Source organism: Talpa occidentalis, unplaced genomic scaffold (genome assembly GCF_014898055.3).
Source record: "Talpa occidentalis isolate TD23 unplaced genomic scaffold, MPIMG_talOcc4v2.1 talOcc4.5, whole genome shotgun sequence".
Taxonomy (NCBI): Eukaryota; Metazoa; Chordata; class Mammalia; order Eulipotyphla; family Talpidae; genus Talpa; species Talpa occidentalis.
In genome coordinates, this window is record NW_023604861.1 from 76,596,257 (window position 1) to 76,622,103 (window position 25,847).

The 25,847-nt window shown below is 33.1% G+C and overlaps 1 protein-coding gene across 2 annotated transcripts in view; it reads right to left on the reverse strand.

Annotated features, from left to right (window-relative positions):
• VPS54 (VPS54 subunit of GARP complex) overlaps positions 1–25,847 on the reverse strand; it is a 78,924-nt gene that overhangs the window by 24,057 nt on the left and 29,020 nt on the right. For both annotated transcript variants that reach the window (XM_037527480.1, XM_037527479.2), the window contains exons 6-15: positions 25,521–25,652; positions 21,718–22,103; positions 14,371–14,497; positions 13,098–13,205; positions 11,222–11,277; positions 9,603–9,699; positions 6,858–7,198; positions 3,601–3,730; positions 2,533–2,714; positions 1,833–1,945 (exon numbers count right to left, since the gene is read on the reverse strand). In XM_037527480.1, coding sequence (XP_037383377.1) covers positions 1,833–1,945; positions 2,533–2,714; positions 3,601–3,730; positions 6,858–7,198; positions 9,603–9,699; positions 11,222–11,277; positions 13,098–13,205; positions 14,371–14,497; positions 21,718–22,103; positions 25,521–25,652 — 1,672 coding nt within the window. The remainder of the gene's footprint in view (positions 1–1,832; positions 1,946–2,532; positions 2,715–3,600; positions 3,731–6,857; positions 7,199–9,602; positions 9,700–11,221; positions 11,278–13,097; positions 13,206–14,370; positions 14,498–21,717; positions 22,104–25,520; positions 25,653–25,847) is intronic.

Here is a 25,847-nt window from a genome sequence, read left to right on the forward strand (position 1 = left end):
CTCCACAATCATTTTCTCACTCTTATTCTAATTAATCTTTCTAGTTATAGTAAGCATAAAAATAATTCAACTTCTCCTACCTTAAAACTCTCCTCTTACTCCCTTAGTGAATTAAGTGATCTAATTTCTCTTAAATATTGAGCTGCCACTTCATCACGCACTTCTTCACATCACATTTGTTAAAGGTAGGTTAACTCTTCCTCACCTTTTGAGTTACTTATCACTGAACTAGTCTGACTCTATCATGCCACTGAATTACCAAGATTACAAATGATCTCCTATATGTCAAACTCTAGTGTTCATCACTTAGTCTTTCTCTAACAGTACAATTACATTTTCTACAAATATGAAGTATATAATTTAAAAATATTTCTATGTAAAAATATTAAACTTTCAACATATACACAAAATTTGAAAATGCAGGTACCTGCATCAAAAACATTCAAGAACTTCATAATTTCAAATATACAGTATTACAGGATGAGTTCTACATAAGTTTACATTATTGCATGACAATTCCACTCTAATTGGTACACAAAAAATACCTTAAACATTGCATTTCTTTCAGATGGAACCCAACCAGTATGTGATACTAATGACAATTCTCTCCGTTAATTTTTTTATTTCTATGTTCCTCTGCATTTCGTCCTACCTCTCTATCCCTTACTTCTTAGTTTCCTTCATAGTTGTCTTTTTTATGTTACTTTATATTTTGGTTTTCTCTACCATATCACTACTACAATACTTGTGATTGCTAATGTATATTTTTTCCAATGGACTTTGCTCTTTCGAAGTAGATTTATAACTATCTCTATCTCAATATCTGACACATAGTACAAGCTTACTAGTGCTCAATGAATGGATACATGTGTCTAAACAATATGTTACAGTGGTTAAGAACATATCTAAATTATTCCCTTAGAGACAGAGGAGTGCAATTGCTGGGTCATACAGCAGATCCATTTTAATCCTTTGAGAAACCTCTATATTGTTTTCCACAGGGGCTGGACCAGCCTACATTCCTAACAAGAAGGTTTCTTTTTCTCTAATTCCTCACCAGCACTTGTTTTTGGTCTTTTTGATATGGGCCAGACTCTCACATGTGAGTTGATATCTCATTGTAGTTTTGATATGTTTTTCCCTGATAATAAGTGATGATAAACATTTTGTCATGTGCCTGTCTGTATATCTTCTTTGAAGAATATATAAACACTAATTCAAATGGAAACATGAACTCCATGTGCACTGCAGTACCATTTACAAAATAGCCAAGCTATGGAAACAAACTAAGTGCCCAAATACAGATAAGTGGATCAGGAAGATGTGGTATATATATATAAAGTGGAATCCTACTCAGCTATCAAAAAAGATGAACTCTTGCCATTTGCAGAAACATGGATGGAGCTGGAAGGGACTAGGCTAAGGGAAATAAGTCAAAGGGGACAGACACATACCAAATATATTTGTCACTTCTATATGGGCTACAGAAAAACCAAAAATAGGATTAAAGTAAAACTAAGAACTAACCCCAGGAAGGTGACTACAGAACTAAGATTATTGGGGGAGTGAGAAGATGGAGGAGGGGAGACCAGAGCAAAGTGAAGAGGGAGCATGATGGACTATGATGGTGGAGTACAGGTGTCTTGGTAGTGGGTGTGGTGTGGTAATAATGCCTGGCAACACCTGGTGAAGGGAGATCCTATACTTCTAATACAAAAATAATGAGGTAAAACAATGTTACCTCAATAATAGGACAAAAAGGAAAAGAAATATTACAGTAATAACAATTTTAAAATATTGGAGAAAATTTTGTTTAAAAAAAATACACATACCTCCCGATTTTTTTTCAGGTAAAGCAATCTTTCCATCTGATATGGAGTCAACAAGATCCTGGAATTCTGCAGGAACATCAGCTTGCTTCCAGCGCTCGTTGTCTAAGAGGAGGCTATTGAGAAGTATAAAGAAAGGAGGGTAAACTTTAATAATACCTCAACACCATCTTCCTTGGCAGAAAAGGAAAAGCTGAGTGAGCACATAAGACTTTAGTTGTTTTTTAAGTAACCACAAAGACTACATGTATCTTGGTTAAAGCAAGTAGAGAGACCATGCAATAAAAGGCACTGAGTTTTCAAATCGTTAATGGCCATTATTATTAGTACCCATGACTTATCAGTGATTAACACCGTAATAAACTAAAATCATTCATAAACAGTACAAATGCTTTCATAAAAGCTTTCCCTTTTAATATCTCCCAGCCTAACCAAGAAAAGTGGTGAAACAGAATTTACTTTGGGTGGGAAAGGAAAAGCCAATCTATTGAGTGTCTTCTTGGAAAGCACTTTCATGAAAATAAACATTTTTGTCCCATTGCAAAAGCTAAGAAATGTGATTTTAATTCCACAATCTGCCTAATTAAAAGAAAAAAAAAGTCAACGGTTTTGGCTAGCGAATTAAGTTTTCTTCTTTTAAATATAATATTTTATAAAGAAAAGGAAAAAAAATTGAAAAATGGAATGGAGATGATAATGATACCTGAGTTTGGTTTTTCTCTCTTCATGAAACCTATTTACAAATTTGTTAGCTTGACTCTGAAGTGCTCCAAGTAATGACATGCTTTTTCTTCCACAGATTTGTTCAGTGTCTGAAATGAATGTTTCCATTACTCTAGAAAGTGTTATGAATTCTGTAGAATTTAGCTTCTCAAGAAAACCATCCTGAATTTTAAAGATGAGACAAAAATCATGACAGAGAGTTAATAGCAAATATGGATATTTTATAAAACCAACTTAGCTGAGGAAATGTAAATATTATATTATTTTATAATGTGCCATATGATCATCTTAATTCATTTTAAAAATTCATTTAAAATGAAATTGCTCAATAATTCAGTCTAAGAATTTAAACATAAAAAGCGTAAGATTGTCTAGATTTTATTCTAACCATTCTATAATGTTTTAGCTCAAGTAAATCCAAGTCCATGGGCCTCTCTGGTAGTACAAGGGGTTAAGTCTCAGCACTATTAAGCTATCTCCAGCTAGTATGGCATGAGTTCGATCTCTGGCCAGGGAGCTAACCCACATGGCGCAGCAAACCTCTGTTTCCACCTGTTCTGCTCCTCACTCTGTCTCAAATGAATCCTCTCACCCCCTACACCTCTGGCCTATACCCCAGTTTTTGTATTCATAAATAAGTCTTAAAAAGAAAAAGTAATTTTAAAAAATTATAAAAATAAGTAAGTCCAGGTCATACTATACAATTTTCACAATATTTGAGTTCCATTAATTTTATTAATACATTGTTTGACTAGTTATACATACATTTACATATATATATATATACACATATAAAACAGTATTCATTTCAAATTAAATATTAAGGCATTACATTTCAAAATAAATCCTTTAATCATTCATTTGTAAAGAAGATTAGTTTTCCTGTTTCTTTTATTTGAGTTATTTTAAATTTCAATCAGACCAGTACAATTAACCTAATTGTTAAGAATAAAATATGCATTATGGGGAACAAAGGGGCATGCAAGGATGTAATTTCAGATCGTCAAAATAATTATATTATGTATAAAATTTTATCAAAATAGCTAACCTTTGCTCTTGACATGAGAAATTTAACAGCTCGATCATGGCATATATCTGAGGCACTATACAATAACTCCTGAATATTATTTGCCAGTTTTCCTAGCTCTAAGTCAGTTAATTTCATGTCTTCACTGGCCCTGAAAGTGATAAAAAGAGGTTAAGTCAGGGAAAGTTTTGAACACATTATTCTCCATAGGTAACATCAATAAAATACAAAAAGCTATAAAATTCACATTTGCAGAAAAATTCTGTAATATATCAAACATTTAGTTTTTGTTGTAAAGAATCACTTAAAGAAGTTCAAACAATATTTTACCCTAATCTTACATAAGATAATTTTCTCTCTCTGCTGTAGTGTTCTTAATAGTTCACACTCCAACTGAATATTCTGTAAAAACTAAGCAAAACTTCTAATTTTGGTACAAGGAGGTAGCTGTAGGTTATGCAACAGCAGAAGGAAGAAGAAAGGGATATTACTCTATGGCAAGGAGGTCCTTTTTTCATTTGTAATTATAAATAATTATTAATGTGCAACTCAACTGAACTAATTATTTCCTAAGCATTTACTATGTTTAAATGCTATACACAGGAGAGCATACAATAGGTTGCTGCCCTCAAGGAATTTACAGTAGAACAGTGGTTATAAGAAGTAATTTTCAAAAAAAAAAAAGTCATTTTCCAGTTCTGAGAAGCAAATATAAGACATTTTGTTTTAAACATATCCCCCTTAATCATTTATAAAGACTGCTGGTTCCAAGTTTAGAATTCAAGGAGCCACATTAAATGTATTAGCATTACTTTTCTCCCTTTTAGTTGAATTCAAATAACTTTCAAAGATATTACAAAGAATCTGTATGCATGAGAATTAAAGGGAAACTATTCCTCCTGGGTTAAATATTAGAGAAAGGTTACACATTGTTCTTCAGAAGTACAATATCACTAAACAAATTTAATAATGCTTTAAATAAGAGGAATTAATATTTTAAAAATACTGTCAGAAATATCTTGCTCGATTTTCACTCTCTAAGACAGATACATACATATCTAATTATAGACAAGGAAACTGAATCTTTAAAAGTTCAAGTGATCTACCCAAGGTGACAAGATTATGAGGCTAGGACTACAACACTAGATTATTCTATTGCTAACCTCGAAGCTTCCTCTACTCCAACATTTGTTCGAGTCCAGACCTATTTCAATACCACCTCCTACAAAACTGTTTAAATTTTTTTTTCAAGATTTTATTTTTAATTTATATTATTTTTTGATTTTATATATTTTTACATCATTTTTCATTTTTGCACAATCTATGCATTTTCATCTTGGTTATAGTCCCCATACAATTCCCACCCCTCCCCCTTGTTTTTATCTTACTCCCTCGCCCGCCCCCAGTGTGTCTTTGGTTTATAGTTGCTTGTTGATTTTGATTTTACTTTATTATAATTAGTCTTTTTCCTGGTCCCTTATTTCTTATATAAGAAAAGGAAAGAAAAAGGACACTTGTAGACATGAGTGAGCAGAAAGAGTTGCTCTGAAAGGAGCATGTTTGTTAAAAGAGATGCCTGCATAGGCACAGGTGGGCAGTAGAGCTGCCTGTTTGCTTAAATTTCAAAGCTCTATTTACTATTGAAATAAAATTTTATTTTCTGAAGGATTTCTAAAAATTGACAGCATTTAACAATAAGATTAAGAATTTGAAATACTTGGCAATGTGCTACCAATTCACAAAGATAAAAACATCAAATAAGAAAAGTCTTTTAAAAAGTACAGAGTGAGGGTCTCCCTGGTGGCACAGGTGGTTGAGCGCTGCACTGTGAAGCTGTCCGCAACCTGTGCAGCGCGGGTTCGATTCAGGCCAGCCGGCGAGGGTCCCACATGGCAAAGCAGATCTCTCCTGTCTCGCCCGCTGCTCCCCTCAGCAGTATATTTCGTCAGTCTGCCTGTTTTGTTCCCTGCTCTGTCTTTGGTGAATCCTCTCACCCTCCCCCAGATCTGGTCTATACCCCAGATCTGTATAAACAAATAAATAAATCTTTAAAAAAAAAAAGGTACAGAGTGAGCATACATTGTACAAAAAGGAAGAATGATGCAAAATATTTAAAAAAAAAAAAAAAAAAAAAAAGGACAGCGAGGCCATCTGGTGATGCAGGGGTCTCTGCATTATCAGTCAGGCTATCTCCAGCCCTCCAGCCACAGCAGCTTGAGTTCGATCCCTGGCCAGGGAGCTGACCCACACGGCTCAGGGGGCCTCTCCTGTCTCTCCCACTGTTCCCTTCAGCAGTGTATTTTGGTAGGTCTGCCTGTTCTGCTCCCCATTCTGACTCTGGTGAATCCTCTCGTTCCCTGTCTCCTGCACATGTGGCCTACATACCAGTTCTTGTATGCATAAATAAATAAAAATAAATCTTTAAAAAAGGTATCGAGTGCCAATCAAAAAAGTTGGGAAGTTTGGTGGGGAGTTTGGTGGTTTTAACAATAATTTATTTAATTACTTGCAATTTTACTTTTTAAAAATATTTCTTCTTTTTAAAGTTTAAATGGATCTCTTTCATGTTAATAGAGAAAGAAAAAAAAAAAAAAAAAAACCAAAACCCTCCAAAACATGATCAAGCAGTTCTACCTGTGAGTATAAATAGACAAAAGATTTGAAAATGGGAGCTCAAAGACATTCGCATAACTATGTTCACTGTAGCTCTATTCACAATAGCCAAAAGATGAATGGGTAAACAACATGTGGTATATACACACAAAAGTCTTTAAAAGGAAGGAAATTCCAATACATACTACAACATGGATGAATCTTGAGAAAATTATGCTAAGTTAAATAAGCCAATTACATAAGAACAAATAACTATATGATTCCACTTAGGTAAAATATCTATAGTAGTCAAATTCATAAAGACAGAAAGAAGGGTAATTACCTGGGGATAGGTGGAGGAGGAAATTGGGAAATGTTGCTTATTGGGGTATATTCAATAGTTTGTTTTGCAAGGTAAACATTCTGGAGATAGGTTGTAAAACAATGTGTATATACTTACTACTTGAGCTGTGTACTCAGAAACAGTGAAGATGGGAAATTTTGTTATGTGACTTTTACAACATTTTTAAAATAAAAAAAATTTTAATGACAAAACTTAATTCTTTTCATTACTTTTCTTTTTCCATTTTCTGCCTCGAAAATTACTTTTTTGTGTCCATATCTGCATATAGTTTACATAGAATGACTCAAAATATCCTTACATTGGCAGCGGCCATAATACTCACATAATATCCACACCTCCTGGAGTAGCAGAACATGATGTCTGCTCTTTGCTGGATGAAGAATCAGTAGTACATTCTGGTTCAGATACGGAATCACTACTGCAGGGCTCACTATTTGGAGATACATTTCTTTGAGAGGTAGTGTCAACTGCTGTAGGTGCTAATTCACCCTCAATGAATGCATCACTTATAAACATGCCTTCATGGATTAAATAAGCCACCTCTGTGTCCAGTGAATTATCTTTTGTAGCATTCTTCTGTTGTGAAATCTCCTCCAATTCTTTAGTCCTTTGGTTTTTGTCAAGAACTGAGAGAACAACACTGTGAATAGTATTTAACGTTGCCTACAAGAAAACAGGACACATTTTAAAAAGGTTTAAAATATCTTTTATCTAAAGTTCCCAAAAGTGAATCTGTGTATGTACTCTTAACATCTTATAAATGAGTGAGGGTCATGCTTATCATAATTGCTACTGATCTTTTACTATACTGTAAAGGTCACCTGTAAAAAAGTACTCAAGAGAAATAAGTCCCCTAAAGTTTAGGAATAAAGTTCTATGTAGTCATTGAATTTGTAACTAAAAAGCGCCCTTAAATACACTGCATAACTTCTTTAAAAGGTTACACTAAACATAACACTACCTTGCTTGTCAGACAATCATATTCATTGTTGTGTCTACTTAAAAGGAAAAAAATTCATACTCCTTACCATGCCTATCTACCTAGCCCGACACATATTTCATCTTGTGCCTATGTCTCACTCACAAACTACTCTCCAGACATTCTGGTTTTCTTTCTAGTCTTCTAACATTCCACTTTTCCTGTATCATTACCTGGAATCTTCTTCACATTGATGTTTGCATACACATTTCCTTCTTATCATTCAGTTTCTTGTACGAATGTCACTTCCACAAGGAGGCCCTCCCTGACTATTCTCCCAGAACTCCATGGCTTTACCCATTCTTATCACTATGTTAAATTTTTTAATTCTAAGTCTCTTTTTCACTAGAATATTACCTCCATGAGATACTATAATCCTAATAATGCCTTGAGTAGTGGTTAGCACATAGCAGGTATTCAAATACTGCTGCATGTAAAAGAATGAAACAATACTATTTTACATCATACACAAAAATCAAACCAATCAAAATGGATAAAAGACCTGGATATAATATCTGACCATAAAATACATAGAAGACAGACAAAAAACTTCATGATACAAGCTTCAGAGATATCTTTACAGATTCATCCCCAAAAGCAAGGAAAATAAAAGAGAATATAAGCAATTGGGACAACATCAAGCTAAAAAGCTTCTGCATAGCAATAGAGACTGTAACTAAAACAAAGAGACTCCTTACTGAATGGGAGAAAATATTTGCACACCATACATCTGACAAGGGATGAATATCAAAGATCTACAAAGAGTTCATATACCTCAACAAATAAAAACCATCAAAAATTGGGCCAAAGAGTTAAAAAGTCACTTCTCCAAAGAAGACATATAGATAGCCAAAAGGCACATGAAAAATGTTCACATTATCAGGGAAATGCAAATTAAAAAATGCAATCAGATACCACTTCATTCTTGTGAGAAGGCCCCTATCAAAAAGACCAGAAACAACAAATGCTGGCAAGGGTGTGGAGAAGAAGGAACCCTCTTCTACTATTCGTGGGAATATAGACTGGTCCAGCCCCTAGAGAAAGCTGTGTGGAGGTTATTCAAAAGACTAAAAGTGGATCTGCCATACAACCCAGCAATTCCATTCCTAGGAATCTACCCAAAGAATATAAAAACACTAATTCAAAAGGAAACTGCACTCCTAAGTTCGCTGTAGCACTACTAACAACAGCCAAGATATGAAAATAACCAAAACCAGATGAACAGATGGAGAAAATGTGGTATATACACACAATGGAATACAACTCAATGATCAAAAAAAAACCAACAAAAAACTCATGTCATTTGCAGCAACATGGATAGAGCTAGAAGAGGTTATGTTAAGTGAGTTAAGGCAGAAAGAAAAAAAGAAACACAGGATGGTATCACTTATAAGTGGGATACAAAGAAACCAAACAAAGGGTAAGACAAATTCAAATACTAAAACCAACCCGTGAAAGCTGACCATGAAGCTGAGGCATCCAGAGGGAGTAGAAGGAATGAGAAGAGGGGAGGAGGGAGAGCACAACAGACTATGGTGAAGATTATTGGTGATTGGTGGTAGAAATGCTATGGTGACTACACCTGAGGGAGAAATCCTATACTGTCAAAACCCTAACAAGGATGTAAACTAATGGTACTTCAATAAAATAAAAAAAGAAAACTGCAATAAAGCACATGAGTAGGGCAATTTGAATATGCACTATAAATACATTCAAAAATGTATTTATAGCAACATTAAATTTCTAGAATTAAGTATTGGGAGGGATTATTGAGTGTTTCACAATATTGTAACTCCAGATAATCTAGAGAAAGTCATGCATTACAATGTCATAAGTGAAAATATTATTATATAACAGGTAAAGCCAAATAAGCATTGTATTTCTTTGTAAGATAAAGTGAAACATTAAAAACTATAAAAATTACCAAGATACTCTAAGCACTTTAAATTTTAATTATAACAAAGTTTCTTTAGAAAAATTATAAAAACAAAGAAATTACTTTATTCTATTTTGATTCTATACGTATGTTATATATCTAGAAAACTGATAACTTAGGGATATTATGGACAAATAATCACATAAGCTTACCTTAACTCTCTGTAGAAAAATTGTAAATTTAGAGAATATATCCTTTAGTAGTTCAAACCACTGAGGAAAATTCAACATTCTCATCTGATCTGCAAGTCTAGAAAAAATAATTCAAACAAAAACAATGACTGTGTTTGGGTCACACAATACCTACAAATTGGAGAAAACCGTGCTAACTACTCTCTAGTAACAGGAGAATAAACTTCAATTTCATTAGATATCTAACTAAAACCATAGAATTGAATTGGTCAGCTACCAAACAACTCCTACTTGTTTAAATATGTCTAATGCTAATCCAGTCAAGTATACTGACTATCATATAGTAATTCCATGTGACTGCTAAATGACTACTGAGAGTAAGCTCATAGACAAATAAACCAACTTTTGTTAAAGGCGGAAAATATATATTCCACAATAAAACTTTTTAAATGATATCTTCCCCAACGAACTTAATAATAACCTACTTTTCTAACTATAAACTAAAAAGTACTTTTCCACATATGAAAGTTAATATAGCATGATGGTTAAGAGCATGGGCTCTTGGGACATACTGCCTTAGGTCACTAGCTATTTAACTCTGGGCAAGTTACTTAATCCCTCCATGCTCTAATTTTCTCCTCTTAATAACTGGGTACACTCAGAATTCACCAGAGCCACAGGGGAGAGCAGAGAAGGCAGACTGACGAAGTATACTGCTGAGGGGAGCAGCGGGTGGCAGGAGAGGTCTGCACACCATGTGGGACCCTCGCCTGGCGGCCGGGGATTAAACTGGCACTGTAGAGGCTGTGGGCAGCTTCGCAACCCAGCGCTCAACCGCTGCGCCACCGGGGAGGCCCCTGGTCATAGGGCTTTTAATAGAGTCTCAATAATTGTTTCAATTACTAGTGAATTCTGCCATGTTTAGAGTTGTTTCAACAGTTCAAATTGAGTTTTCATTAGGTAAAAGTGTAGAAATTAAAACTCCATAATTCACATTCTATGAGTTTGGCCTTAATAAATTCAATTGTTCTTGCCATTCATCTTAGGTCAATAAAGTTTAGATACATGTGCATGAGTAATTCATAGTTACAAATTATTTATCACTATTCTCAAAATAAAATAAGAATTTCAAGAGTGAAGATAAAAATTTACAGATTGGATAATTCAAAATTATACTAAAATTTCTTAAAGCCAATTTTAAGCTGGGTTCTAATTAGATAAGTAAATAATTTATATTTGACACACTTTCTCTTTTATGAATTATCTTCAATTCTCCCTTAATGTCTACATTATTATTCCTCTCCATCTACTCTCTGCTCTGGAGAGCTTGGAGAACCATGAGCCCTTACAAAAGCCTGGAAATAGGAAAGGTACTTAACTGATAGCTCCATCTCCCTTCCTGAAGGGTTGCTCAGAAATATTGTCTTCCTCCAGAGAACAGCATAGATTTTTTTCCAATTACTACCTATTTTTCTCCTGAGTTTTATTAACTTCTTTTTTCCCTTGTTCCTTAAAGGTACTGAAGTTTTTCTATACACTACCTGTACCTTAGTCAATAATTCTTTAAATCCCCCTCACTATCAGTATGATGGGTAATCTTTTCCTTGGCTGATTGTTTCTAACCTAGTATTTATACTTACTTCACAACAGCATCAGTGTCTATGTCTTCTATTTGTGAAATTTTGTTAATTACACACTGGAAATTTAAAAAAAAATTTTGATTAATGTCTTCCAAATTCTAAGTGTTACATGTTCATTATAAAAAGGACCTCAATGATGTTGATAATCATTTTACTAGAAGTTTTGACTCATATATAGTTAAATGTGTTTAAATAACTGTAGCATTACCCTTACCCTATTAAATTATTACAGAGTATGCTTGAACTATAATAAAATGTCCTATTATATAGTTCTTCAAAATTATACACCAAAATCACAAAACTTTAATACGTAGGACTAAGGTAGAAGTTCCATATTAAAATCCCCCCAAAAATTCATTTTAAAGGTTATATTTCCTTGCAATACACGAACAGTTTAAAGTTAAAAAACAACAAAGCCTTATACTTCAGAAGTCTAGAAATTAAAACATAGCAGTTTAAACTTACTTAAAAATATGACATACATACACAGAAAATTGTATAAATTATGTTAAACTCAAAAACTTTGATAAGAAATTTATCTCTGTAAACAGAATTCAGATAATGAAATTGGAAATTGCCTATAAGCTCCTCTCTTGCTCCCCTTCTAGTCATTACTTCTTTCCAAAAGAAGCCACTATCCTAATTTCTGACACTTTAGATTAATTTTCCCTGTGTCTAAAGTTTACATACATAGAATGAGATTGTGTATATTCCTTTGTGTCTGATTCCTTTGACTCTTCACTATATATGTATTGTTATCCACACTGCTCCAAACAAATTTATTCATTCACCATTCTATTTATTTTTTTCTGTTGATGATGGGTTGTTTCCAGTTTCTATTAGAAATAGTGCTGTCATGAACATTCTTGTGTTCCATTTAGAAAGCTTATGTAAACATAAGTCACAATGTATACTTTGTGTTAGTACCTATTGTCAACAATTTTCAAAATTTTACAGTGTTTTAGTCAGTGACAGAAAAAGGTAAAATGGGGTGACTATAATCTTCTTCAGCTTGTTTAAATAAAACATTAAAATCCTAACCATGTGTGTCAATTTAATGATCATTACCAATGAAGTATAATCAATACATTAAAAATTATTTTTTTTCAAATATAGAACTGATGTTCAGTGAATGAGATTTCTCTGAGTAAAAGAATCAAAGATGAGGGAAGATCAAGAAACAATTTTAATTTATAAATGAAATTTTAATATATAACTTAAATAAATTTTAATTTATAAATTAAGTTTTAATTTATAATTTATTAGAGATTAGGTAAGAGCAAATAAATATTTATCTACTGCTGATGAGAGTATAAATTGGTAAAAACTTTCTAGAAAGCAATTCTGCTCCATTCCAAACAATTTAAAAATACTTTCCACTCTCCGACTGAGAATTCCACTTCTTAGACTCAATTATAAGAAAATAGTCTTAAATATGAAAAACCAAGGAAACTAAAGTTTACACCAAAGATGTCTGTCAGTGTTCCTTATAGTACCAAATTGAAAACTAAATAGCCAATATAGAGAAAAGGTTAAAAAGGATTAACCAACATAATGGTAGAATATTATATAACCAGTAAAAATTGTTTTTCAAGGCTTATATAATGAAAATATGTTCATGCCATCTCGTGATTCAGCTAAAATACATGTACAACTCAAAATCATACTCACAGTGTGATAACAATAAAAAACTAAGAAGCTACACAAAGAAATAAAGTGATAATCTTGACTAGTAGGGATATGCTTTTCTTCTATTTTTTCTATGTTCAAATAAATGAGAAAATATTACTATTATGCTACATACATTATTACTAGGATCATGCAAAAAACTTTTTACAAGATTCTAGACCAACATGTAATAAAAATATATACTTACCTGTTTAATGATATTCTTTGCTGTAATAATCATTTCTTCACTATAGATTTCTAAAAAATTAAGTTTTCTTTGTTTTAAAAGTCCAAATACAAGAGATACTAGTCTTTCCTATTAAAATAAAACAAACATATGTAATTTCACACTTTAATCTCAGAAGAAGAAATATTCAATATCAAGGGTTTTATTCTTGATCCTCAATCTCTACCCTACATACAGTGTTTTCTATAAGCTTAAAAGAAATCCTTCCACAGCAACCTTGTCATTATATTTTTCTAAAATCTGATCATTTCTAAAAATGGTTAAATCCTTATTCCACTACACTGGATCATGTGAAATGGATTTAGGGACAAAACAATATAAGAGGTTTTTTTGGCCAACCTCCAACAAGCTAGAAATTATCCTACTCAAACTGTGATGACCAAAAATATTCTATGAAACCCATAGTTATTTTTATTAACTTTTTAATATTTTTTCATAAAAAATTTATTGATTTGTCATTTACAAAAATACCTAGGTTTGGGAGTACACCTTCACATTTCAACATGCTTCACTTGCCATCAACCAAAGCTCCAATGTCACTACACTATTTACCTTCCCCCTGCCCTTTCTTTACCTTCCTCCCTCCTTCACCCCCAGACTGCTGGGAACTATCATCCAGAATTACATTTGTTATGTTTTGCCAATTTTCTTTGGGTAGAGACCTGTGCTTTTTAATTTGTGGTCTAAAAGACTAGAATATTGATCTGGACTATGTTATCCATAGGGAATTAACTGAAATGTACACAAAAATCTCTTTATCTACATATGCTGCTCAGCTTTTTGGTAGTAATCAGCATTGTGTAGCTAACAAATAAGCAAAGCCTAAATATGATCTATTTGTATAAAACATGTTCATAATAGGTACTAAGTGAATGTGAAGGTCTGAAAATAACCACATAATGATAATCACTTTTTATAAGACCTATGCCAGTGCATGCATACATGTGGATAAAAGTTCATCTGCCCTATATCTATACTTTGAACTCAGTTTTTAACCATGTGACATTGTTTTAACTCTAATTTCTAATTAAGTTATAAAGTTATTTTATTCTCTAATTTTGTAAGATAATGACCAATTAAATGGTAACATAGTGAAGGACTTCATAGATCAGCTAGAACTTGAAATTTAAGAAAATTTTGCTCACACTAATCTGAGAAGAACATGTTCTAAACTAAGGTTGTTTGGAATTAACACTAATGACATCAATTTCATTCCAGAGTTCAAAACACATACCTCTTCTAAAATCTGACAGTCATCTTCCAGTGGTCTATTTAAGTCACTGTGAGAATAAGTAGAAAATTCTGCAATCATCATTTTATCTATCAGTTTTTCTAATTCACAAAGTTGTGATCCCAAATGCCTATGAAGGAAAATGTTATATTATATATATGTATATATATATGCATATATATATTCATTAAATATCCAAGTTTACATCATGATAAGGGAAAGCAGCTGGCAAAACTTTCCCTGCTGACAGTATTTGTGCAAATATGTGATGTTTTAGTAAAATGGTAACTTTCAACTTATTAAATAACTAAAATAGCTTTATATAACCTCCCAAATACTAATTTTCTTTTTATATCTTTAAACCCCAGATACTTAAATGTGTTGCATGAAACTAGGATACAGAAATTTCAGGACTGCTTTCTTGTCTTCTTTTACAGATAAAATATTCAGATATTCTAAGTTTGTTCCTTATTAACCACTTACTGAATAGCAACACTGGTAGTTCACCAGCTACTCATTTATTCAGCAAACTAGTCAACAAATACAAATATGTGCCAGGCTGTGTTCTAGGAGGGTATAAATATCTGAAGGACTATCAGTACAGATTGACTCAATTCTCTATCATCAGTTTGAGTTATGGTATAACATCCCTCTGGTCATTAAACTAAAAGTCAATACACAATATGTTTAAACTGAAAACATAAAAATACCAACATACAGGAGTCTCCCTGGTGGTGCAGGAGTTAAAGTCTCAGCACTATCAAGCTATGGTCAGTCACTGTACCATTCAATCCTGGGCCAGGGAGCTAACCCATAAGGTGCAGCAGATTTCTGCTGTCTCGCCTACCTCTCCTTAGCGTATTTCAGAAGCTCTGCCTGTTCTGCTCCCCACTCAGTCTCTGGTGAATCCTTTCACTCCCACCTCTTTACCTCCCGCCCCGCACCAGTGGCCTATACCCCAGGTTCCTGTATGCATAAATAAAAATAAATCTTAAAAAAAAAATACCAATATACAATTTATCCATGAACAACTTTTCACTTAAAATATAATGCTTCTTTTTAGTCTACCGCTAACATTTGCAGATTTTAGCTGCAGTTAAAGTGAGAAGTACTCTAATCTGGGGTGAGCTGTGGGGGTAGTAAAGACAAGTACTACTAAAGGTATTTGGAATATTTTCCCTTGAAAAAACATGGCTTATATCCAAATGACAAGATAGGAACCGTGAAGTTTCTGCTCTGCAAGGTAGTAAGGATGAGTACCTTAATATATAAAAGGATGTTTGCGACACAATACAATGACTTTATAAAAACAAGAGAGTGAAAAATCTAGATAATTAAGTTAGTTAAAGATATTTCAAAACATAAGTGAAATACGCTAACAGGAAATCTATACTTCAGTGTTAAAAAAAAAATCCTTTTAAAAAGGCTCTATCTTTTGGGGCAATTTAAAAACATTTATATTTAAATGTTTAAATTTAATCTTAAAATTAAGCAATTAAAATTTATAATTAAATAATGAACAAACATCTAAAAAATCTACATTTACTTGGGGAAAACCACGTAATGTTGACCACTGTCTTTACTAAGAACAGATATATAGCACATTAACAAAAACACTTAAAAAATCTATATATTGGGCCTCTCTGGTGGCACAAGGGGTTAAGCTCCACACTATGAAGCAATCTGCAGCCTCTGCAGCACGAATTCAATCCCCGGCTGGCCAGGGAGCTACCCACATGGCACGCAGACCTCTCCTGCCTCGCCCACTGCTCCCCTCAGCAGTGTACTTCAGTCAATCTGCCTGTTCTGTTCCCCACTCTGTCTCTGGTGAATCCTCTCACCCCCCGCATCTCTGGCCTGTACCCCAGCTCTTGTATGCATAAATAAATAAATCTTAAAAAAAAAAATCTGTACATTTACTTGGGGAGAAACCACTTAATGTTGGCAACTGTCTTTAGTAAGAACAAATATATACACATTAACAAAAACAGTTGAAGACATGTAAACTTTTAGACAAATCCACTGCTACTGTATAAACAACATATGGGAAGTGGGTACAATGATAATGGTGAAAAATCTGATAATTGAAAAACTATAGATTTGTTTAGCCTATGAACATTATTTCTTACAGTGAATTAGATGGCTAATAAGGTTCTCAGAAATGGCACCAACATCTCACACTAAACCAATTTAGAAGATATCCACTAGTATAAACTAAAACATTGCCGTAAAGAAAATTTGGCAATGTCTAGCAAAATTACATAGGTAACTAGCCTTTGATATAGGATTCTCACTTATCAGAATCTGTCTCAAAAACATAATCATGCATTGCTTAATGACAGGGATACATTCTGAGAAATACAATGTTAGGCAATTTTGTTGTGTAAATGTCAGTAATTATACAAAATGACATAGCACTGCCTACACTACATGCCTAGGCTATATGGAAAAGTCTACTGGGACCACTGTTGTAATATTCAGTCCCCATTGTTGACTGAAAACTCATTAAGCAACATGACTCTATGATGATTAAAATACAAAAAACAAAAAAAAATAAAATAAAATACAAAGAAACATATACTTACTGTAGTACGGGTTGTAACTACAAATAAATAGATGACTAGTTGAATGTATCATAATACTATATACTTTAAAGAGAATTTATAAATGCCAATAACTAATATAGCTACAGAGAAGTTTTTCAATTGTTTTTTTCATTACTGCCCTTCTTATTCCTAATAAGTATTTTCAGACATTTTTATTCTTATTGATACCCCTATACACACACAGTATATCTGTTTAACGATCTAAGATCCTTCCCACTCTTCAAGAATCAATTTTGTTCTCTTAGGGTGATAGTTCCCATTGAGAATGCATATTGTAGAGTGATTTTCAGAGTATACTGTAAGGTGAAAACAACAAGGTAGAAAAATGTATATATAAATGCAGATAAGAAAGACAGATGAATAAACATGAACTAAAACTTTTTAAAATGGTGACTTAAAGAGTAGGGAACAAAATGAAGGGGAATAAGATTAAAGTTATATTTCTCTGAATATTTTTTGTTTCACAGATTTGACTTTGGAGTCATGTAATTACTTAGCATGGTTATAAAACATCACATTAAAAATTAATCCTTAATATCCAAAAGAAAATTTAAAAAAAAATTTACATGTGTATCAAATTATTGACAATTTTACACAAAAAAGGTATTTCTTTTTTGTTTATTTGTTTTGAAATTGCATTATTTTTTTATTGAGGTTATACTGGTTTACAACACTGTATATGATTTAAGAGTATGGATTTATATCTCTTCAGATGTCTGTTGTCACACCACACCCCCACAAAAGCATCTATAATCCCAAAGAAGAATTACTTTAAATGACTTTAAAACATAGCAATGTATCAGTTCATCATACAAGGCCTGTATCTTAAAGAAAGGAAGAGAAAGAAATCTATGTGTTTGTAGTAACATTAGCTTTAAGAACACTGCATATATAGTGTGTGATAAAACAAATGAGTAATTACATTGGGTTCATTAAAAAACAGTTTTCAGCCTATTTGAGAAGATACATATGTAAGATTAAAGAATTAAAAACTCTTATAGACCTGAATTTAAATTAGAAATATAAATATGAATTCATACATTTTCTTGAAAAAGGTAGTTATTTTCTAGTCCCGCCCACTACAATAATGACAAATCCAATAACAAGGAACACCTCTGGTACCAGATTATGATTTATAAATACCACTTCCTATACAATTAAAAATAGCCTGCACATTATTACTAAGCTTATCAAAAATATTTTGTAGTAGATTAATCTGTCAAGACATATAGTAGAGTGGTAAAAGTAATCTACTGAAAAGATAAAAAACGAAAACATCACTGCGTGTAAAAGGACTTAGGTCTAAAGAGCACCTGCACTCCTATGTTTATAGCAGCACTGTTTACAATAGCTAAGCTTTGGAAACAACCCAAATGCCCAAAAATAGATGACTGGATCAAGAAGATGTGGTACATATATACCATGGAATATTACTCAGCATTCAAAAAAGATAAACACATGCAATTTGCAGCAACATGGATGGCACTGGAAGGGATCATGCTCAGCGAAATAAGCCAAAAAGAAAAAGAAAAATACCGGATGGTCTCACTCATAGCAGGAATCTAGAAAACTTAAATAAGGGACCAGGAAAATGAATATAAGAAAGTGAAAATCAAAATCAACAAAAAACTATGAACCAGAGACACTTTTTGGGGGGTGGGGGGCGGGAGGGGAAGGATTGGGGTCAGAATGGGGCGTTTGCAATTGTATGGGGGAATATAAAAATAAAATTTAATATTTAAAAAAAAAAAAAAAAAGGACTTAGGTCTATATATCTAGCTAAATAAATTGGAACAATTCCAATGCTTTCTACTTTGATATGCCTCAATCTGTACCGTAATTCAGATCTCCTAAACTGTATCTTTTCCATGAAGATCTCTGCGCTGCTTTTTATCAGTGTAACTTACATGTCAATAAACTATAGTAATACTAGTTTCATCAAAGAGTAGAAAGTCTGTTTTTTTGTCCTTATCCCAGAGTATACAATGTGGATGTTTTCTTACTATCATGTTTTGAATATCTAAATTTAGGAGATTTTCAGGATCAAAGAAAATGTTGAATACCTTTGATAAATACCTTTGATTCCCTTACATCGAATCTCAATATGGCGTATGATCAATAAACTCACAATAAGCTGGAACTTACAATTAATTCTGAATATTTCCCATCTTTTCTTTGCAGAAAGAAAAAAGGATTGTGACTAGAAAACAAGCTAGCTTCATTAACTTTTATCCTAAAATCAATTATTATGCTAAGTTCTAATTCAGTAAACATGTAACTCAATTGCCCACATAGTTTTACATCTAACGCACTTATAAAGTTAGTATTGATATTCAGAGTGATCTGTTTGTAGTTCTATAAATCCTCACACAAATATATTAAAAATCATACACACTTCTAGGGTCAGATGAGAACTGGGTTGAATATGGGCTCCACTGTTTCATAACTTGACCTGGAGCAAGTTATCTAGGACTTTCTTTGTCTCTCTTTCCTTATCTTTTGAAATGGGCTAAGATTACCTATCTAATAAAGGTTTTTTTTGGTAGGGGGAGTCAAATAATAAATGTAATATACTTAACACAGTTTTTGGTACAGAGTACCAAAATATTCAATAACTGTTCTTAGGTTTTATGGTGGTGTTGGTAAGAGTGGTAGTAAGTAGTAAGAAAAGTTATCAATGGTGAAAACTAAGTTTCTACAAAAACCTTTACAAGATAGAGCAAATAACATTTCAACTCTGAATATCAAAGTAACTGATATTTAGCTATATCAAAGTAACTTTTTATTTCAAAAGCTACACGATACCAAGGTTCAAATATAGATGTAGACCCTATATTACATTTGCTTAATAAGTATTTAAATGCCATTAACCTCACCAACACTTAAATTAGTATAGATCATAAATGACATATTGTCACAGTGATTACCATTCACTTTTATTAACAGAAAATTTTCACTTCATAAAAAATGAGTAAAAATATTTATTTTTTAGTAATTGAAACTGCCAAACTTTGCAACAATTTAGGCAGTAAATTCATAGTTTTTAAAATCATAAAGCTTAATATATGTGCAAAAGATCCATTTTAATAACTATAAATTTTATAATGAGCCAACACTTCCCACTGTGTAAATTAGTCTTCACATTCAGAAGAGGGTATCAAACCATGGGATTTTTATGTTGATAACAAATACATTGTACCCCTAACATATCAGTAAAAGCCCTTTTGAACAGACAAGAAGATATTTCATTTCAAAGTTTCATTTTAAAAAGAATAAAATCATGTAGGAAGATGTTACCACTTTAATTCCAAATCCTAAAACTGTTGAGAACCCAGAGGTAATTAGAAACCAGCCTTCTCAATTCCAAAGAACATTACACTTGCCTAGAGAGCTTAAAAACATGGATGTGCAGTCTTACCCATTAGAAAGTCTGACTTAATTGATCTGGATGTGGTATGCTGTAACTTTTTAAAAGTTCCTCCGAGGTTCTAGTACATAGCTAGGATTAAGAACTATAGTCACAAAAACTATGTAAGTAGTTAATTAGGGGCAGTGATGTAAGAAAGAATAGGGGGGAAAAGAGTAGAACAGTACAAAGAGTCAATATAAATTTGTTAATATACTTAATAATTCAGATTACACACATAAGTATTAAGATGTGTATACGTAATTCTTGCCCAAGATACTTGGGGACCAATAAAAAGGTTTTTAAAAAACCCTAAACCCCAAATAATATTAAATATGTTAAAGTGTTAAAAAATTTCATTAGAGGGCCTCCTTGGTGGCGCAAGTTGTTAAGCTCCGCACTATGAAGCAATCTGCAGCCTCTGCAGCACGAGTTCGATCCCCGGCCGGCCAGGGAGAATCCCACATGGTGAGGCACACCTCTCCTGTCTCGCCTGCTGCTCCCCTCAGCAGGGTATTGCAGTCAATCTGCCTGTTCTGTTCCCCACTCTGTCTCTGGTGGATCCTCTCACCCCCCACATCTCTGACCTGTACCCCAGCTCTTGTATGCATAAATAAATCTTTTAAAAAAATGTGTAAGAAATTTATTTAAAAAATATTTCATTAGAGAGTACAAACAAAATGTTCTGGGAGTTCAGAAATTATAAGAAAAGTTTATAAAGGAAAGGTAAAAAATACAGAAAAAAGAAAACATAAACATTCTTTATCACCACTAACTAAAAAAGATTAACAGTATATAGAAAAATAATAAAAAATAATATTTAAATTCTTTTAAAGTGGATTTGCATTAGAGTAATTTGATTATTGATAGATTTTGATACGAAGGTTCCCTTTAAACACAATAGAAAGTACATAATATTCAACTCCATGAAAGAAAAATATGCCTATTTAGCTTAAAATAACAGTCATAGTTCTTCCGCTAACATTACACACTAAAATTTACCCTTAAAAATTCCTAACATTGGACCTCCCCGGTGGCGCAGCAGGTTGAGTGCAGCACTGTGAAGCTGTCCGCAGCCTCTGCAGCGCAGGTTAGATTCCAGGTCGGCCAGGGAACAACCCACATGGCGCCACAGACCTCTCCTGTCTCAACTGCTGATCCCCTCAGCAGTGTTTTCGGTCCATCTGCCTGTTCTGCACCCTGCTCTGTCTCTGGTGAATCCTCTCACCCTCTGGTGCCTCTGACCTGTACCCCAGTTCTTGTATAAAAATAAATCTTTAAAATTTTTTTTTTTTAAATTTCTAACATTATTTCTGATGATTTATTTAAGGCACATACCGGAAGCTGTGAATGCCCTGAAGTTCCTGCTGTAGAACCTCCTGTGTTGTAGCTATTAAGTCCAATGCTCCAACAAATTCAGAAGTAGATAACAACACCTGTACTGTAGGCTGCGTCTGATGTACAGTTGCCATTAACTTCAGTTTATTGTACACTTTCACACAATTATTTCTGCTAAGTGCGAGTCTTAAAATGTGTAGTGATCCTTCACACATTACTTTATCAATCTGTGCAATTTTATCTCGAAGCATTTTTACAGCCTGGGAAGTTTTCTTGAGGTAGTCCTGCAATTCATGTTGAGAGGTCATTGCGTGAAAAAATGCTTCTGAACGTAGGGAGATCTGGTGAGCAATGTTTACTTCCACAATATCCAGATAATAGCTCAGCTAAAGAGGGAAGGGGGAAAAAAAAAAAATCATGGAATATTACAAGTATACCTTCCTTGACAATCCAAATACTTTCTGAAATTATATGAGATTTTTAAATGAATTTTAAATTCCATTGTGTAAACTTTGATTTGGAACTTGTGGGAGTTGATATTGGGCATAACAAAATGGAAAGGAAGATTAATAAATATAAGACAAAAGAATAGAAGGTCATTTACCTTTTACTCCTGCCATTACTGCCTTCCAAACACCAATTACTTTCTTGAAAGTAAGAGTACTTCTAGTCATCTCAGATTATAATCTAGTTCCAGAAATTCTAAAATGTGAGAATGACCTCCATAGGCACCCTTCCCCCACATCATCACCCTTCCCCATGCATCATTTAGCTTAACTAAAAGATGTGTATAGTAATCATTTATTGACCTGTTCTTCCATCAGTCCCTGGTATTTTATATGCATAATTTTCTAATTTTAACAATCTTGAAATACAGATATTATTACTATTATTTACATGAGATTAATTTGAGTAAAGTTATATGGTGAGTAAAGCAGCAAATCTAAAATCTGAACCCAGATGTATGTGACTCAAAGGTTTAAACACTTTCTACTATACTATGCTGCTTCAAAATGCCAAGGAATCTGTGTAAGTCACAAACTATAGAAAGTACAAGAATTCATTTGGATCTTTTTTCCAAGGCTGCATATTTCATATTTTAAAAGTTATCTCTTTACCAATTTGTCAAATTCAGTTTACTGACAATTTATTTTCTTCTTAAAATGTTGACAAATGCCTTATAATAAAACTAGTTCTATGTATTTATTTTAACATTATCAAGACTAATTCCTAGAACATGTTTTCTAATTTTCTAAGTAATGTTCTAAGCAAAAATGCTTTCTAATTTCAAATACCAACTTTGAAAACATAAATTGCTTTTTTTTTTCCTATCTAACTTTATATGCCTTTTTGGTCTGTATTACTTTTCCCTTTCTCTCCTTTTTTTATTAAAAATTTTTCAACCTGGGCCTCCCTGGTGGTGCAAGGATTAAGTAGCAGCCTATGAAGCTATCTGCAGCCATTGCAGCATGAATTTGATTCCCAGCCAGCCAGGGAGCAACCCGCATGGCACAGCAGACCTCTCCTGACGCCCTGCTGCTCCCCTCAGCAGTGTACTTCAGTTAGTCTGTCTGTTCTGTTTTCCACTCTGTCTCTGGTGAATCCTCTCACCACCCCACCACATTTCTGGCCTATACCCCAGTTTTTATATGCATAAATAAATAAATCTTTTAAAAAAAATTTTTTTCAACCTAAAGTTCAAATGTTAGGCATTATCTCTGAATATCTCAAGAGAATTCATGGCGTAAAAGGTCTTTCAACATTTAGAAATCATAAGATAAGATCATCTGGTTAACCAAGTCTATTTTCTTCAAACTACACAGAGTCACACATTTCTTCAATAATCTACTGTACCATATAATAAGTTACAAACAAAATTCTTCCATAGTGTAAGTCTCATAAATAGCTGTTCTCTTCATCTTTGATATGGATGTTCTTTTTTATTTACCTAAAAAACAGTATGGCGACAAAGGTACTTGGGTATATCGCAAGCTAAAGTGAACTCAATTTTTAGAATAGTAAATGCAAAATGGATATGTTCTTTAGGACAGTGCTTCTCAAAATGCAGTTTAAATGCTGTTGCCAGTGTGTGAACTATTTAATAAGGAAATTGCTGGAGAGTGAATCAAATACATCGCTAAGCACACTGCATTATTTTTTTGAACAAATTCTCTTTGTGAAAGAAGAAGTCCTACTGATTTACATTCTAATGCAAACTTCCTATCTCATTGCTGATCAGCACTTTGGGTGGCACTACAATAAAATACAAATTTCTCTAATCTTGGTTATAGTATCTCCTCTCTTCAAAGTTAGTTGTCATGCCTGAGTGTGAAAGAGCTGCCACAGAATCCTTTCTTGGATTCCTTTTCTAAAAACAGAGCAGAATGAGAAGTCAAAATGTAAATACGACAGACCTGAAAAAAATTCCATTACTTTAATTACTTTAAACATGTAGCAGAGAAATTTATTTCATTTGAATTTCAAAGATTTAAGCAATTTATCAAGATTCCATTGATCCATTATTTTAAAAGGTGTTAATGCTTTTATAACTCATTTCCAGTTAGAGTTCTACAAGGGGAACAATTTTTAAAGTATTCCAAAAGGCATCTGTATAGATTGATGAGATTTTTATTGACTTTTGTCCTTTCCCTTTCTTAAGATATTACACTACCAAGGCACATACTTGGAAAGTGAAAAAGCAGTCTGGGTGTGAACCTGTGTCCATATAGGTTGTATCCATCACTTACAACAATTTTATGAATTTGTTTTATTCAAGGAAAATCTTTGTAAGTGAAAATGTTGCCAAAGGGAAAAACTGGTTTCATTCAACTGTGAGAAAAGGAATAATCAGTTTTTCCTCCACATTTCTTCTCTCAACCACAAGCTAATCTTTCTAGGTACTGAGGAAGACTGGACCTAATTAATTGAATAGGGTTTCAGACTGCCTGAGATAGGGTTTCAGACTGCCAAGAGATGTCACTAGACTGAAACAAATGCTTTCTTCTCATTTTAACACCAATCTGTTTTTGAAAAGCTGTAAACTGGGTGTTGAGAAAGAACAATGATCAGAAATCTCTACTTCCTATTAAAGTTTTAAAGATTCTTGAAAAGTTAAAATGTTTAAAATTCTATATTTTAAATGTTCTTCAAGATATTGATTTCTGAAATACAGAACACTGGGATGTTTTAAAAATTGCTGCCTAATAAAACACAGAAAACTAAGTTTTACAAAGGCAAAAATATATTTTTGTATCTTATTTTTTAACTATGACATTTTTGCTTCAAAACAATGTCTTTACTATGTATAAATGAAGAAAAGCAGTACCTCAGGAAAAGGTGATTTTCTATGCTTTAATTCATAAGACTATAAAATCAGCCAATTTATTATTTGGAATATATTTAATGCAATTAACTGTAATAATATACACTTTCAATTAAAATTCAACTACTGCTGTTTTAGATAAGAAGTACTAAAACAGTAATATTTTCCTTTTTCACCAGTTCAACTTGTATTCTATTGACTCAAAATGCTATTATCTTATCAGTTAAGATTTTATTATCAGTAAAAATAAAAATGAAATTAAATGACAATAGATTTTACTAAATAACTAAATCTGAATTCACACAACAAGCACCACTTCACTAGCATAAAGTTTCTACACGGAAAAAGTCAATGGGGGCCTCCCCTGGGGGCGCAGCAGTTGAGCGCTGGGTTGCCAGGCTGCCCGCAGCCTCTACAGTGCCAGCTCGATCCCCGGCCACCAGCGAGGGTCCCACAAAAAAAAAAGTCAATGGACAATTACCTTTTCTTGTAGCAACTTTGATGAAGCTGCATCACGGTTTCCTTTTCCACCAGCAGTATTAAAATGAGACCATGGTAAAACTGAATTAAAAGTTAAGGAATCGTCCAAGGCAAAATCTGGTTTCATAAAAATCTATTAAAAAATACATTTCCCTCAATTAGATAACCATTTTCTTTACATCCATTATTTAGTCTTTACATCATAGTACTATTTAACAATAATTAACTTGGCTCGAGCATAAAACAACAAAAGCAAGTGATAAGCAGGTTGAATTACATGTACAACAATCTATATAAGAAAAACATATAAACAATGTTTCACCAAGCC